The sequence below is a fragment of the Poeciliopsis prolifica genome, unplaced genomic scaffold, assembly GCF_027474105.1.
Source record: "Poeciliopsis prolifica strain line A6 unplaced genomic scaffold, Auburn_PproV2 SCAFFOLD016, whole genome shotgun sequence".
Taxonomy (NCBI): Eukaryota; Metazoa; Chordata; class Actinopteri; order Cyprinodontiformes; family Poeciliidae; genus Poeciliopsis; species Poeciliopsis prolifica.
The window spans coordinates 2,808,764-2,824,637 of NW_026562391.1; the positions used below are offsets into that span (position 1 = coordinate 2,808,764).

General features: G+C 37.5%; 2 protein-coding genes across 2 annotated transcripts; one reads left to right on the forward strand and one right to left on the reverse strand.

Annotated features, from left to right (window-relative positions):
* Nucleotides 1–29: 29 nt before the first annotated feature.
* nsmce1 (NSE1 homolog, SMC5-SMC6 complex component) lies at nucleotides 30–5,055 on the forward strand. The gene is made up of 8 exons (XM_055041121.1): nucleotides 30–132; nucleotides 658–780; nucleotides 1,124–1,245; nucleotides 1,347–1,424; nucleotides 1,605–1,751; nucleotides 2,614–2,730; nucleotides 3,304–3,430; nucleotides 3,620–5,055. The coding sequence occupies exons 2-8, from the start codon at nucleotides 663–665 to the stop codon at nucleotides 3,652–3,654; spliced, it is 744 nt and encodes a 247-aa protein (XP_054897096.1). The 5' UTR covers nucleotides 30–132; nucleotides 658–662; the 3' UTR covers nucleotides 3,655–5,055.
* A 57-nt stretch (nucleotides 5,056–5,112) lies between these two features.
* LOC129366965 (trace amine-associated receptor 13c-like) lies at nucleotides 5,113–6,186 on the reverse strand. The gene has a single exon (XM_055041120.1). It carries the CDS (start codon nucleotides 6,094–6,096, stop codon nucleotides 5,113–5,115), a length of 984 nt encoding a protein of 327 aa, XP_054897095.1. The 5' UTR covers nucleotides 6,097–6,186.
* Between the last annotated feature and the right edge of the window lie 9,688 nt (nucleotides 6,187–15,874).

A 15,874-nucleotide genomic window follows, 5' to 3' on the forward strand; every position in this document is an offset into this window, starting at 1 on the left:
CTGTATTTCTTGACACAAAAACCTGTTCTGCAGCGACGTGACGTCTCCCATCCAGCAGGAGGCGCTAATTCTTCAAAACGCCCTCAAATCCGGAAGACAACACGGAAGGCGCGTTGTCTGGAAGAGAAGCAGGTGAAGGTTTTATTTTCATCTTAAATTAGGGAGAAAAAGGAAATACAATGAAGTTTGGACAGGCGGCGCAGCATTTAGCTAGCAAAGCAGACAACATAGCTTCAAAATGGCGCTGAGGGTGAAAGTAGACGTTACTAACGGTCGTTCTTATTGTTACTTAACGTGAAAAATGGATCAAATGTAACGCTATTTCTGAGTATGGTCATTCCTAATGAGTTGGTCGTTCTAACACATGAATTTGGGTCAAACTAGGGGTGTCCAAAGTGCAGCACGGGGCCCATTTCCGGCCCTTTCAATTATTTTGTGCTGGCTGCTTGAGTGACATTTCCACTAACGATTTTAACATGGGAATTGTTGGTACAGCGTATTAAATCCGAATGACTATCAGTGTTAATTGTTTAGATACATCATTTGGTAGGCTATGATATTTAGGGCCATGCTTTAAAATTCAGCTTGCGACAATAAACTTGGATGTAAAAACGGAGCATGTGCAGCTTCTATAATCACGGCGTCTCTGTCTGTCAGGAAGCATGTCGAGACAACTGGGAGACAGCCACCGGAGGTTCCTACAGACCCTGATGGCTGTTGGCATCACTGATGAGCAAGAGGCAAGGGCGCTTTTTCAGCACTGCTGTGACACACACAAGAGTGAGTAACTTTTCTACTTCTGTGACAAGTGCTGGTCCATAAGTAACAAGAAGGATTGTTTCTTCAACCACAGGTGCAAACTGTTGATATCCGGAGGATTCTGTGTTGTAATTTCACCCCCTAATCGGAAAATATTGGATGAGATGCAAAAAAAAAAAATCATACTATGCGTGCTTTTTAGATGATGTGATGAAAATATGTTAAAATGTAAAATCTAACATTAGTTGATCTGTTTTGCTTGACTTTTGTCATCTGATATTCAACATTAAACAGTTAAGTCTCAGAAAAAGTAGTTTTCATGTCATTTTTATTTATTATTTTTTTTTTTTTTACTTTTTTGCAGTGCAGTGTTCTCCTGACAAACTCGATGAGTTTATTGAAGCCATCAACTCCAGGCTGCAGCCCATGTTCATGCAGATCAGAAAAGGCATGTCTGAGGAAAATGGCCACCAGTACTATGCCTTGGTCAGTACTTTTTTGCTTCAGAAAAACGTGCAGTTAAAAGGCTGCTGTTTTGATTTGTTCTATCAGATTGAAAATGTCATAACCTCCATGATCCTCGGCAGGTCAACATGGCAGAAACCGATATCACCAGGATGACGTCAGATTACGCTGACAATGAACTGGAGTTGTTCAGGAAAACGGTGAGAGAGGTCTACTCACTTTTAGCTCCCAAGTTTAAAATAAAGGGACACAATGTAAATGGCATATTATTTGTACTGAAAGTATTTTTAAACAGCATCCGCTTACTGGGTGAGTGAGAATCAAACTTATTCAGGGGTTTTGTTTAAACACACAAATATTGTGAATCTCATTGAATCCAGCTGGACCTAATTGTTAGCTCTGAGAACGGGAAGGCCTCCTCCACAGACGTCCTGAACAGCACCGACACCATGACCTCTAAAAAACTGAAGAAGAGTGAAACAGAGCACCTTCTGACTCGACTGGTGCAGGACAAGTGGCTTTGCGAGGTGAAACGCTCCGTCTTTCTGCTTTGGTTGGTTTGTTAAACAATTTAGCAACAATAGGGTGTCCATGCTACCTTAGAATGACTTAAATTCATTGGAACAAATGTAAGTTGGCTTTAAAAAAATTACGGGTCATAAATTTAGTCAGAGCAAGATTATTCAGTCTTGTATGTAGTTTCTTTTTTCTTATGGGATTTTCTGTCAAGGTTTTGAGTCGTGCAGACATTGCATTTTGACGAGAGGCTATTGATAACTAGCTGCTAACTAACTAGATAGCTGGATTATTGCATCCATCATGGTAAGTGCAAATGAATGACATTTGTTTTTGCCACTTGCTCACTTCTTCCGCCAGTCCAGTTCAGCAGATTTCCCCAATCATCATAGTTTATTTTTTCTGTCTTAAATTTCATTCAAGCTGGCATTAAAAAGTCTTAGTCTCGACTTGCTAAATATGCAGATTCCGTAAAAACACTACTGACCGTGTGCAAGCTTTAATTATGTTTCAGTCAGCTGTAGCTTTGGCCTGAAACTTGTTTCTTTCTGATACAGGATGGTTTATCTTTTTTTTTCTTACCATTCTTCTTTGTAAAATAACTTCAAATCTGTCAGATTGGATGAAGAGCTTATGCAAACAGCAACCGAACCGTCGTTTTAGGTTGATGGGCTCATGTCTTGGTAGGCTTTCCCGTTCGAACACTTGATCGGTGTTCTTTAAGATCGTCTCCTAATCTAAGCTGTTTTCCCACAATATGTGTGGTTTCTTCATGATGCTGTTTGTTCATTAACGTTCCATAAAGCTCGATGACATTTCAGGTTGTTCAGTCCTGTGTGCCTGCTTTCACCTGTGGCTGATTTCTGAACCTAGAAACGTGGGGAGTACACTCTGTCCACTCGGTGTATCATAGAGATGGAGCCATACATTCGCACAATGTATCAAGACCAGGTCAAAGTGTGTCACATCTGTCACAACATTGCGTTTCAGGTAATTTTATTTATTTTCTGTGATTGTACAACTCCACTGCCTGCCCAAAAAGAGTCACATTCTGATATTTTGTTTATATTTCAAAACAGAAATGCAATGTTCTCTGTTTGGACAGTTTCTCTTTCTTGTTTTGGTATGGCGCCGCCATCATTATTTCAGCATCAACTGCTCTTTAAGCGCCGCACTTAAAGCAAATAAAGCATTGATCAACAATTAATCAAAGTTAAAGCCTTTTTTCCCCGTTAACTCCACTGATTAGTGGTTTTCTGAAAGCTACGCATCATTTTAGTCTCAATATCTTCACTTCCCTTCACATTATGCTTATGGAAATACGTAGACGTTCACTATTGAAGATTTTGCGGGATATTTTTATTTTTTGGACGGACCATGTAAAATTAATGAACTCTCTATAATTGCCTAATTCAGTTTAGTTCTTAGTTTTATTCAACTTATTCCATTAAGTAAAAACACATACCAAATAAAGCACAAGCTTCCCTTTAAATAAAAGCTTTAAAACTAATTGAAACTGATGCGGTGTGTAATGCTTCGCTGTTCTTTTCTCTTTAACCAAAGTGCCAGATTTGTGAGAATCCCTCCTGTGGAATAAAAATCCACAACCCGTGTGTTGCCAGATACTTCAAAGGAAGAGTGGAGCCACGCTGTCCAGCTTGTGACGACTTTTGGCCTCATGAAATCCCTGGTACATATTAAACATTATAATATCAAAATAATATGTTTATTGAGGAGTTTTGCTTCATATTTAGGAAACAGCACTGCATCCTTTACATTTTATTTAGCTGATTTTTCATAAATTAGAACATAATAGTGAGGACTCAGTGTTATCAGTGTTTTCCCTGAGCTTCATATTCTTTACCCTCTTCTTTTGCAGAAGTGAGAGGGCTCCGTTCTCAGTCCAAGAGATGATTTCAACGATGTTGTTTGAACCCCTTATTTAAACATACTATATATTTCCTCTTGTTTCTGCAAATAAATTAGATGTTTTATTATTGTGTCTTGTTAACACACATTGAAAATAAAATCATGATTTCTAACATTTTGCGAACTTTTTAAATGTCTTTTATACTATCTCTATTAGCTTGATTCAGGTCATTTGAACTATTGTCAGTTCCCATTTTCTAGCTTGCTCAAATTCCTTAAAAGGCTATTTTTAATAATATGTATAAAGATAATACATAGTGAATTGATAAATACACAATATTTAAAATTTTGTGAAAGAAGTCTGTAATAAATCATACAAGCAAAAATACAAGATGCAATAATAATACATAAAAAGTGATAATGTGCTTTTTTGTGTGGAGGGGTTGACTTTCTATACTTTGCTATTTTATCCTTTTAAGAATCTCATGGAGATTAGAATATTTACAAGGCTGTTTGATATTGCTAATCTATTTCTTCTTTTTTTTTTCAATGTGGAAGAAAGTCGCACCGACCCAGTAAACTCCTTTTCTTCTTCCTTTAAAATTGACTTTTAGTTTTTCCATTGTAACCGGCTCTGACAATTTTAGGTCGCTTTCTGAATTATTCAGAGATGTAGACGATTTCTTCTGACTTTCCAGCCGTGTTCAGAGAGAGTTGATCACCTAACAAAGACGAAAAGCTGCAGAAAACAACTGCTGCTTCGCCTGGAGCGTGAAATGAGACCGGTTTCTGAAAAGAGAATATTTCAGATTAGTAATGAAACTCGGTTCGATTCTTACATACAACCAGTTTTCTTTATTAGTAAGCTTTCATTAGTTACAAATGTGTATCTAAATTTGTTTTACATTTTTCTTGAAACAGACGCTGTCTTGGAAATCACATTGTAAATTTTCACAACAGTTTCAAAGAATCTTTAAGTGTCAAACTCGAGGCTCTGGGAACCAAATCCTAAATATTACTTTATCAATCAGAGCCGTTTCTGTCTTTCATACTACCTTATTGTGAAACGTTGTTCATTATTTAATTTTAGGAAGTACTCATTGAATGCAGAAACAGGTATTTAATTTTTTTAAAATATAGTTTCTGTCATTCTGAAGACATTCTTGGTCTTGATATGGCACAAAATGAGACGCCTCTGCTCTAAACTGTTTAACGTGAACTAGATATTGTGTTAACTTTGCTTTCCAAATTTATCTACCTGCAGATAACTTCCTTTCTTATGCATCAGCTGGACAGTGCTAGGTCAAATGCATTCTGTTAAGTTAGTCACACGACAGGATCTTCAATCGGAAGCTTCTTCAGATTCGCTGTAAAACGGACTGCTCTGTCCGCCCCACAGTTTATACAACTCTGAAGAACTTTGAAGAATTAAAACATTTAACTTCCCTTTGGGGTCAAGAAATTATTTTATTCTTGAACTGAGTTGAACATCTGTGCGTCTTGTTAAAGCATGTTTGTCTGTGAGCAGTCATCTTTTAGGATCTTCAGAGTCACAATTAAAGAAATACTTTTTCTGAACCAGGGATAGAAAAAGGCGTATACGAGCGGATTCAAGCAGGAATTGAAATACACCATCCAGGACACGACGGCCCAAGACGAGGCACTGTTGGAGATGTCTTGACCTGCGAGAGACGGGTAGTAATACGGACAGAAAGTCACCAGAAACATAAATATAATAATGCCAAGAGTTCTGGCTGCTTTCTGCTCGGATTTCGTCGCCGTGACCCTAACCGTGACAGCTGTAACGCGAGAGCGCATGGCCCGGGCCTGCGACACCGCCTCCACAAACACTCTCATGTACAGCAAGACGATGACCGAGCAGGGAGCGATGAAGGTGAAGACTAGGTCTACGGTTCCGGAGACGTAGCTGATGACCACCAGGCACTCCCCGTAGCAGGAGTTGTACCTGTCCGGCTGCCTGAGGTGGTCTTTTAAGATGAGTCCGTTATAGAGGAGAGAGCAGGCCCAGCACAGGCTCACAGACGCCTCCGCTCTGCCCCGAGTGATTTTACTCGGGTACTGCAGGGGGAAACATATGGCCACGTAGCGGTCTATCGATATGAGCACCATGTTGCCCACGGAGGCCGAGGTGAGCGTGAAGCCGACCATGTAAGACAGGGCGCACATGACGTCGCCCAGCAGCCAGCAGGGCTCGACGAGCCGCACCGCTTCCACCGGCATCACCAGCAGCCCCACCAGGAGGTCCGAGGTGGCCAGGGAGAGCAGGAGCGTGTTGTTCGGGGTCTGCAGCTGCCGGAAGTAGGAGATGGAGACGATGACCAGCAGATTCAGAGCGACGGTGACCACGGCCACGGAGGAGAGCAGCGCGTACAGCAGGACGGCCTCGGAGGGAGGTCGCTTCAGACCTCTGCAGGAGCTGTTTGGGTGCTGGGGGTAGCAGAGTTCAACTCTGTCCTGGCTGTCCATCTGTCAGGATGGAGCTCACAAAACTGCCTAAACCTTAAAGACCTCCGCTCCTTATTCTCAGCTGCATCTCTCTGCTACACCCCCTCCTTTACATTTCTCTGCCTCCTATTACTTTTTCCCCCCTTCAGTTTTCCTCCTCCCTTTCCCATCCTCTTTCATCATCATTGTCACTGTATGATGCAAGATTCTGTGTTTCTTGTAATCCCTAAACATCTTAGTTGTGATGTCCAGCACTTCATTACATGTCAAGAAGCTTATATGCCCCTGTTAACGTGACAGGTTCTTATGAGTGTTTGTTTTTGTGTGGCAGCTGGCATATGTAACTTGTTCACTTGTTTTTTCTGTTTGCTTGTTTTTGTTTTAAAAATGCAAAAATAAGGGAAATGCTAATAAAACACGTCTTTATAGGGGTTTGTCATATCCTTTTGATGAAGTCATTGTTTGCAAAGATTGTAAAAAATACCAAAATAAGCAAATTTTAAAAAATCATCACTGGGATGATTTGGCACTCGTCAAGACACGAGTGCCAAAAATGCTACAGGTGAATACAGTTACGTGAAGAAAATGAGGCCAACTGTTTGACATCAGGCTGGTTGTGCATCCTTAAAAAAATATGGCTTTAAAAGTTCAAATTCATTTTTAATAGTAAGTTGGCCTTTAATGTGTTAATCACAGGTCTCATTTTGTCTCGGCAGGGCTGTTTAATCTCATGTATACTACATATTATCTTTTTTTCACTGGACTTTTCTGTCTGGCAAAAGTTCAAGTCACATCTTCCCATTCTGTGATCCTACATGGTTAACTCCCAAAATAGCTAGCTACGTATTTTGCATCAACTACAAGTTGTAAAACTAGCTATTATAAGCCAGTGTGTACTAACTTATTCTAATCTTACAAAGTGTATTTTTGTTAAATGTCTAAAAATTTAATTTTAGCTAAAGTGCAAATAAACCATTTTACATTCACTTGAAGGGTGTCCATATTTCCCCTTCCCTTGTCTTGTTAGTGGTTTGCTCAGACGTAGTTCAGCTGTGCTGTCAACCCATCATGTAGACGTGTGTGTATCCATTTTGCAGCACTGCAAAAGAAGGTGGACGCACATAAAATGCAAAGTGAATTCCCCTCATGTGAGTTTCAGGGTAATGTTGCTTTCCCTGCAGTGGATCACCGCATCCTTCTCCATCGCTGAGAGCACCTTGTATGTCTTACCCGCACTGGTTTGGAGTGATTCTGGTCATATTTGACAAACAGATCTGAGTTTGCCTCCATTAGCTGTGTCTGTTCATTGACCCACTCTATTTCCTGTGGTGTGCCCCAAGGATCAGTTGTGGAACCCCTTCTTTTTAATTTATACTTGGTGCCATTTGGGTGCATTATCAGCAGCAATGGAGTATCATGTCATTGCTGTGCTGATCGCTCTCATCTGTACTTTTATTTATAAAATTGCTTCTATTAAAAATAAAATTACTGGCATCTCTCATAATGTGATGAGCAACAGAGGCATTATTCTGTCTTACGTAGTGTTTGATCAAACTTATCTAAAATTCATTTATTGTTTTTGCTATATTTGGACAGTCTGGGATGAAAAGGTCCAGTTTTCAGTCTGCATTTCTGGGTCAATTACAGTACCTTGTGAAAGAATTCAACTTCCCACTATTTATCATATTTTTCCCGAAAACTGAATTATATTTTGTTAGAATTGTATCTGGTAGAAAGGCCAAAATTGCTTTTCCATGTGTTGAAGGGCTTAGACTGTATCAACCTTCAAACAACGCCTTTATGGTAAAACATAGTGGTGGCAGCATTATGGGCACAATTATTTTGCAAAACACTGTAAAGACAATAACTAGTTGGCATGAATTAGCTGTAAGAGGAACAGTGGTTATTAATGTTACAAAACAGTAGCTTGCATGCATAGCTTGCCATCTCCGGTTTCATTTAAAAGTTCACAACAATCTTACACAATGAATAATTTTAGCAGTAAATTTTCACTTTAATAAGCAGCAGGCAACATGGTCCAGGTTTACACTGACCAGAAGTTTCAGGCTGAAATGCCCGTGGTTCAAGTTAGGACTTAAATCAAAATTCTCAATGTTTAAATAGAACAATAACAACAACAAAAAAAACCCACACCAGTTAATGTATTATTTCGTTTAAAATCTTTCACCCTTGGCTGATTTTCATCAGATTTTTTCCAATGACCATGTGGAGACAGGTTGCATCACCTGTTGTTGTGAAAGTGTATTCATTAACACCTCAGACAGCAGATCACCAGTGGATTGATGTGTTAGCAGGCGTAATTACAAACCCGCATCCCTCTGGTACGTCGAGTGACAACTTCATGTTTTGTTTTCCTGTATCATTTCCGAAACTGTCAGCTTTGTGTGCTTGTGAATTAGCAGGTTAGTGTTAAAGATTAAAAAATAAATACATTTCTGAAGTCCCAATGCTGAGGTTTTCTATTTATTTTGTTTTATATTTATTACTATGTAATAAATATTCAGCTCGGTTATTGGAAGAATAAAAGAGGACTTTCAAATTGTTTTGTTTTGGTCCTTCACAGTTCAAAATGTTAATTTACCAACTTCTCCGGGACTCTAAGAGATTTCCTGGCATTTACAGTGGAAACTGTTGTCCTACTTTTACCACATGGATTTAACTTATGCGACCCACTGCTTGGACCAAAGGCGGCGGAAAAATCTGCTGATATTCGATCATCGAACAAACCGACTCGTTTAAATGGAGGAAATAAAAAATACTCCTTGCTAGATGTTGGTGACTTCTATACTTTTATTTAAAAAAACAAATACTCAAACCATTTCATTTATTTTTTGATTGTGGCTTTAAGCCTCATATTAAAACTAAATTAAAATATAATGCACATTTTTGTTACAAACAAAACAAAAATTGGATATTAAAAATATCACAAAAACTTCTGATCTGAGTTGTTTATATATATATATATATATATATATATATATATATATATATATATATATATATATATATATAATTGTATTCTCTTTCCTAAAATATGTATTCCCCTTTAGTTCTCATAAATGTATCCTCTGATTTCCTCGCAACACATGCTTCGTATTTTATATTGTGTTTTGCTTTTGAGGTTCAATAAAGTTGTTTTTTAAATTATTTTAAAGTTGCATACTTTGTACTCAAAAGTCAACATCGTGATGCCCTTCAAAGATCGACGATGACGTCGAAGGCAGTGGAAGGCCAACAAATTTCACTGTTTTCAGAACATTTTTTTTTTTGGCGTGTGGTTCACTTATTTCAGCTCTTCTCCATAAACAACAATAATCACAAAAAATACTGTTAAACGTGATTAATATTCATTTTCAACTCATGGTTAGAAAACATCCAGAGTCCTTAGTGTGCTCTTAGAGTAATTTCCAATGGTCCAAAAGTCCCTACTGAAAAATTTCGCTTCAGCAAAAAAAAAAAAAAAAAAAAAAAACATAAAAAAATCCCCCAAGAAATCTGTAAGTGGGCAATAATATTTAATGGCACTATACGCCACTCTCTCATGTGCTCTTTCTATAAAACTTAGAAGACCTTAAATGTTCGGGAGTTATTTTTAATAACCTTGCTTTTAATAGCCTCAATCTAGCTTTAGAGTCCTACAAGATACAGAAACCACACTTGTTAAATGGACCAGTGAGCAACCCTTAATTGCCAACAGAAACATAGTTCAAGTTAGTTGTTTTAGACTCAGCTGCAACACTGAGAACTTTTAGTCACAACATCCTCATCATCCAGAGTCCTGGATCACAATTAAAGACTTTGCTCTTGATATTACATCCATATGCCTCAGTTAGGCTGTTCCACTGGACTATTTTTGTCCTGGTGCTAATGCTCGCACCTAGCTAGCGTCGAGATTCAGCTAGCTTAAAGCAGCACCATTAGGTCTCTACAAACGTTTCAGCCAGTTAACGATATATCCTTATGTTTCATTGAGGATCGCAAAAGACGAAGACTTCAGGATTTATCTCAGTATCCCCACAGACATGGGACACTGACATTTAACTTAGTAGCTTTGTTTCAAACAGCACATGATTTTCATCAGCAATTCACAATCAGACTGACTTGGTGGAAAAACTCTTGATAATTATTCATCCTCCAAAATGTATCTATGTAGTGATGTACCTCTGGAATCATTCTCTCGCCATTTTCTGTTCTCTATTTATATATTTCCTTATAAATACATTATTTAGATACATTATGTTAGCCCTACTTCCATACATAGGACGGCATATTCTACTTGCCATAAGGTCTTATACTACTATATCATGAGATGAGTGACGGCTGTGTTTCCCAAAAGTCAACCACTGAAAAATTCCTGAAATTCAGTCAGATGCCATTCTGTCTGTTCAAACTTTGTTAAGTTTTTATCTTCACATTAAGCTCTTTTTCTTTCTTTTTTTTTTTGCCCTGGATGATCTTTTGAAATCAGTACGTCTGTGTACTCTTTTTCGATCTTATTCAAGTCTAGTTATAGTTTAGAGTTTCTCTTAAAGCTAAAAGACTTTCTGCTGCCATTAACATTCTGCTTTTTTTAAACATAGAAAGTACTCCTGGATCAGTGTCTCTGTGTTTTTGTCCTCAAAAGCTCCAGCTGATCGTGGCAGACGTACCCTGGTCCTGCTGGAGGTTTGTTCCTGTTAATGAGGAGTTTTTACTCTCCACTGTCGCTACATGTCTTGCATTCAGGATCGCTGCAGGGTCATGTAAGCGATTATCTACTGTTGCTATGAGCTCAACCAGAACGAGTGCATGCTGCTGTCAGCATTTAAATCAATCTGCTTGGTTTCCTTACATAGAAAACATTTTAACCAATGTGAAATTTACACTCAACTTGACTGCATAGATAATCAAATAGCATCAAATTAGAGGTAAGTATTTGACTTCAGATCCGTCAGAATGAATGGATCGATTTGACAACAAAAGAAAATAAGGCTGTTACCACTGAAGTTGGAATTTTCTCTGATTCCTTTTTCTTTCATTTCCTTTTTAAGACAAGTGAGTAGTGATAATAATTACTATTATTAACTGTGCTCATGTGTTTTGGTAAAACAGTGCTGTCAAATGAAAGCCCTTTTCAGCTTAAGCTGTTGTGTTAATAATCAGACGCTAGACGGCGCTGTTGCTAAAGATCTGAGTTCTGACTTGACGAGCCACCTCACTAAAAAAATACTTTACATCTCGAAACCTTATTTTAAACACAATGAATTTCTGTACATTTGTTTTGCAATAAGAGAACTACATTTGCAACTAAATTAATTTCCTCAAGCAACTTTGTTTTTTAAAATAATCCTACTGATTTATCCACATCAGTTCACAGCATATTTGATAATGAATTCATCACAAACATTGCAAACACTGTGTTAGAAAAACAATTTCAATGTATTTTTAAAACTGAAATATTTGAATTTAACAACAAAATGTGTCATCATGTTTATATTTGTGGATCAAAATGCGTTTTAAAAAATCTTGTTTATTGCTAATAACTGAAGCCACATGCATTACATATTAAAATATTTATCTTAATATCATATATTAGTCTGTTTGCTGCTGACATCAACCGTCGGCCACGCTAAAGAAAGAGATCACTGATCTTCCATCTAACTCGGGAAATATCATGCAGTCAGAGGATGCAGAGACACGGACGAGAGCTGATCCAACAACTGCTTCACACGGACTTTATTGCTGGTTGAACTAATAGACCAGATGTCAACCAGCTCAGAGGTCAAAGGTCTGAAAGCTTCAGCTTAATGCACTGATTTACGTCTCTTTTCCATTACGTCTTTCTATTGTTTTTCAGCTCAGTTGAAAAAGAGAAATTAATTGCTGTCATAGAGCATATCATCCAAGTATCTTCAGAGTCGTCGTGGACAGTTCTCCAGTAGCAGTCAGTCTCGCAGCGTATCTGAAGAAGCCTCTGGTTGAAGACTGCTGCTTTATGGTAATTTCGGGAAGAGATGGTTTGAACTTCTCTCTGTTTGGTTCTGCTCTGCATCCATGAAGCCCAATGTATTTATTTATTTTTACTTCGCTGAAATTTGGGGTCGTAGTTCAGGTATTATTTGAGCTATTGAGATGCTAATCGGCTGCTCCCAGTTGTAAAAACAATACACCATTGCCACGGTTACACATCATAACTACTGTCCGAAAGGGGGGGAAAAAAGAGCAAAAATCCTCCCAGCTGGACAGCATCCAAACTAGAGGGATAAATTGTTCAAACATGCAACCAGCTTTTAAGTGTCCAATTAGTTTAATATGTTTAAGTGTGAAGAGAAAATTTGGATTTTGGTAAAAACAAAAGCCTCTTCAAGACAAACCTCATAAATCTCTCATCTCATCAGACACACACACACACACACACATAGCGTGTCTTTCTGTCTGCACAAAGACTTTGGATTGACTTCCATTAATTTCTAATCATTTCTGCAGCCTAACCAAAACCCTAAACCTAACCATTACTAGTTTATAATCATAAACATAACCTAAACTCAATTAACAGCTTAGTCCTAAACCGAACTCCTCACCTAAAATCAACATTTCTTCTATGGGGCCCCATAAGGAGCAGGTGATCCCCACAATGCTGTATGTTGTACGCACACACACACACACACACACACACACACACACACACACACACACACACACACACACACACACACACACACAGTATTTTCCCTCCAACAAACAGCGGTCTAATTGATTCTCACTTTAATTACATTCTGTCAGACATGACTTTCTTCTTCACAGGCAACAACACCGTCAGAGGCTGGCAGGCTTCCTCTCACACTGGGAGCGTGACACCACCATCTTCTTACAGAAGAGCAAGTCGAAAATCCACTTTGATGTCAAACCAAAGGTCAAGATAATAAATGTTGGCTCAATTGATGGGTTGGCAGCGGTGGGCGGGGTGGGGGAGGGATTCCAGCGTTGGTATTTGGACGAGTGATCCCCAAAAGACTTGATGAACTCTTACAGTCAGTCACGGCCCAACAGGAAATCAGCAGGAGTTCTCTTTGCATGAAAAGCTTGATCCAAATCTGCTGACCAGACTGGTTCGTGCTTTTTCTTTTTCTCTCTTACATGTGCAGAGTTCTCCGTTATCATTGGCACCGTTTGTGAAGACATGTTCAGGAATGCTTTAAGTGACCCCATGAAGCCAATAGTGATTTTACTTTGACCCCCCTTACCATCCTGCTCACTGAACACTTTGAAAACATAAACTTGGGTCCTCTTTCCAGCTTTGTTTGCCACATTTTCAGCTGTTTCAGACTTTTTAGTAGTATGACTTTAGATGTCTTTGCTGCATGTCTTTGCCCTTCTCCCTCTGCCCACGTCTTGTCTAATCGACGGTAAGTTGAGGCCACTAAAGCCAGAAAAACCAAGACACGCAACGTCCTAAACAATTTATCCAAACGAACAGCAGCAAACCAAATAAAACAATATGCAAAATGTAATAGAAGGAAGAAAATGACCATAAAAATATATAAAAGAGTCATAAAAACTATGAAGGGACTCAGAACAAAAGTCACAGAAAATATGAATTTTAACAGACATTTAGATGAGTCTAAATGTCTGTTGATATTTAGTGGTAGATAAATATTGGATAAATATTCTGGAGATGCTCACACATCTGCTGTAGTCAGTTTGTTTTCCTGTCTTTCCCATTTTGAACAGTAGTTTCATGTCACATTCTCAACCCAGGGAAACAAGAAAGCCCTGGATTGATAGTCAGAATTTCCTAGATTATTTTTATTTTTTTAAAATAAAGTGGAAAGTAGCCAATTACATTTTTCTTCACAGATATTCCCATCCATGTGATTTTCCTAAATCATCGTCCTCATAATATTTAGATTTATGTCTTCCTGTGGTATTTTTTCCCCCACATTGAATAAATGCACTCAAATTAAGGGTTGGATTTTTCCACATTTCTCAGGATGTTTTTATTTTATGCTACTGTAATAAAACTTGGGGATATCCTGGCAACGAACGGCAGCAATAAATGATATTTGTGAAGTAACACCCACGATACGGTTAAAAATGAAATGTGTTTGTGTCTTATATACAGTCATATAAAAACACCTGTGCCTTCAAATGCACTTTCTTCCGACTTTTTTTTTTTCTCTGTTTAGTTGAAGTTTAACAGAAAATTACATCTAAAAAAAATAAACAGAAACAGTCCAAGCATGAGCGTAAAACACACTCTTTGGTAAAACGATGGGAGGAATGGTTCCATAAAAAAAAAAAAAAAAGAGGAGTTATGAAATTATTATGGACAATATCACATTTAAAGGAGCTTTGGTCGAGTTTCACCAGAGAAAACAAAACAAAGAGCAAACTCATCACTTTGATGCAATTTTTACAATTAAATAAACACAAACAATGCTCAGTTTTACTTTTGATTTATTCTTACTCCCTGGTAGATATTGACATTTTTGACAATCATGACTTCTTTTGTTGTCAGTTGAATTAGCTATTGTTATTCTGCGCTGTCTGTCTCTCTCCCTGCAGTGCAATGATTCACCTTTACTCTAAACATACCAAACACACCAAACAGAAAGTTGTTGAGAACTTTCGCCTTGTTAAAGCAGCTCCACCTGTACAGGACTCTGTGATCTGACCTCGACTCCTGACCCCCTGTGGTGGGATTTTGCTTCAGCTGCAGCTGTAACGTAAGAAGCTGCGACGAACCGCAGCAACATGTAGAAAACGTTCAGTTTGGCATCCAAACATCTGCGGTTTTAGGTGCTTCCTGCTGCAGCGGAGATACACCGAGGCATTATTTTCACTCATCGAACATTTTACTGGGAGAAAAATAATTGTTTATCTGATTAGGAATGCCTGAAAACTATAAATTGTAAACAACAACAACAGAAAAAAAAACATCAATAAAATCTGAAGTTTGTTAAGCTTTTTATTGTCAAAGAGGTTTTTTTTTAGTTGCTCCAAAAAACTTAATTTTGATTTAATTTTTATTACTCCTGGAAATGTCGCAATGTAAAAAAAAAAAAAAAAAAGCAAAAAAAAAAAAAACTGTTTTATTGAATGTGTGTTTAATTTAACTTTCTGATCAGAGGAACATTTAACTTGATTATTTTTTATGATTTCAAAACACATTTTAAGGGATATTTTAACATAACTTAAAGTTTTTCAAATAAAATAAAGAAAACATATAAAATAAATATATATTTTACTGCCGAGACTCATAAGAATGAATAAAGTTGTAGATATAAAATTTTCAGTCTTTCTTTTCCTAAGAGCAGTAAGATTTTTACATTGTAATTTAGATGACAAGACAGAGTAATTAACAACAGAAAAAAATAGTATAGTAACTGTATAGTTAATTTGAAGACGACTGATTATTACATTTAAAAAATTAAGTACAATGTCGTATTGATCCAACTTCGAAATCTGCGTAGATTATAAAATCAACTCAACCAAATAAATAAATCAATAAATAAACTGATTTTTTCACCCCCACAGGAAGCTGTATTTATTTTTTTTGTTTATTCTTGTGGGGAGTTTTGAACTTGACCGTTATACAGGTTCAGTGAATACACACTCTTATTGAAATGTTATTTCATTCATTTTGTTTTTCCAAGTTAAACTTATTTCTATTAGAAACTTACAGTGCAGGGGAAAAAATTCATTCAGTGTAAAGACAAAAGATAACTTTAATAGCAATTAATATCTGTTTTGTTTTTTTAAGGGATTTTTAGTGTAAAAAAATTGTGTTTGAATTTTA

Bases quoted from the DNA above. Each gene is read 5' to 3' on its own strand.
- LOC129366965 (XM_055041120.1), bottom strand. From the start codon at position 6,096: ATGGACAGCCAGGACAGAGTTGAACTCTGCTACCCCCAGCACCCAAAC.
- nsmce1 (XM_055041121.1), top strand. From the start codon at position 663: ATGTCGAGACAACTGGGAGACAGCCACCGGAGGTTCCTACAGACCCTG. The intron at 1,246-1,346 runs GTCAGTACTTTT...GATCCTCGGCAG, and splicing joins GCCACCAGTACTATGCCTTG to GTCAACATGGCAGAAACCGA. The intron at 3,431-3,619 runs GTACATATTAAA...CTTCTTTTGCAG, and splicing joins TTGGCCTCATGAAATCCCTG to AAGTGAGAGGGCTCCGTTCT.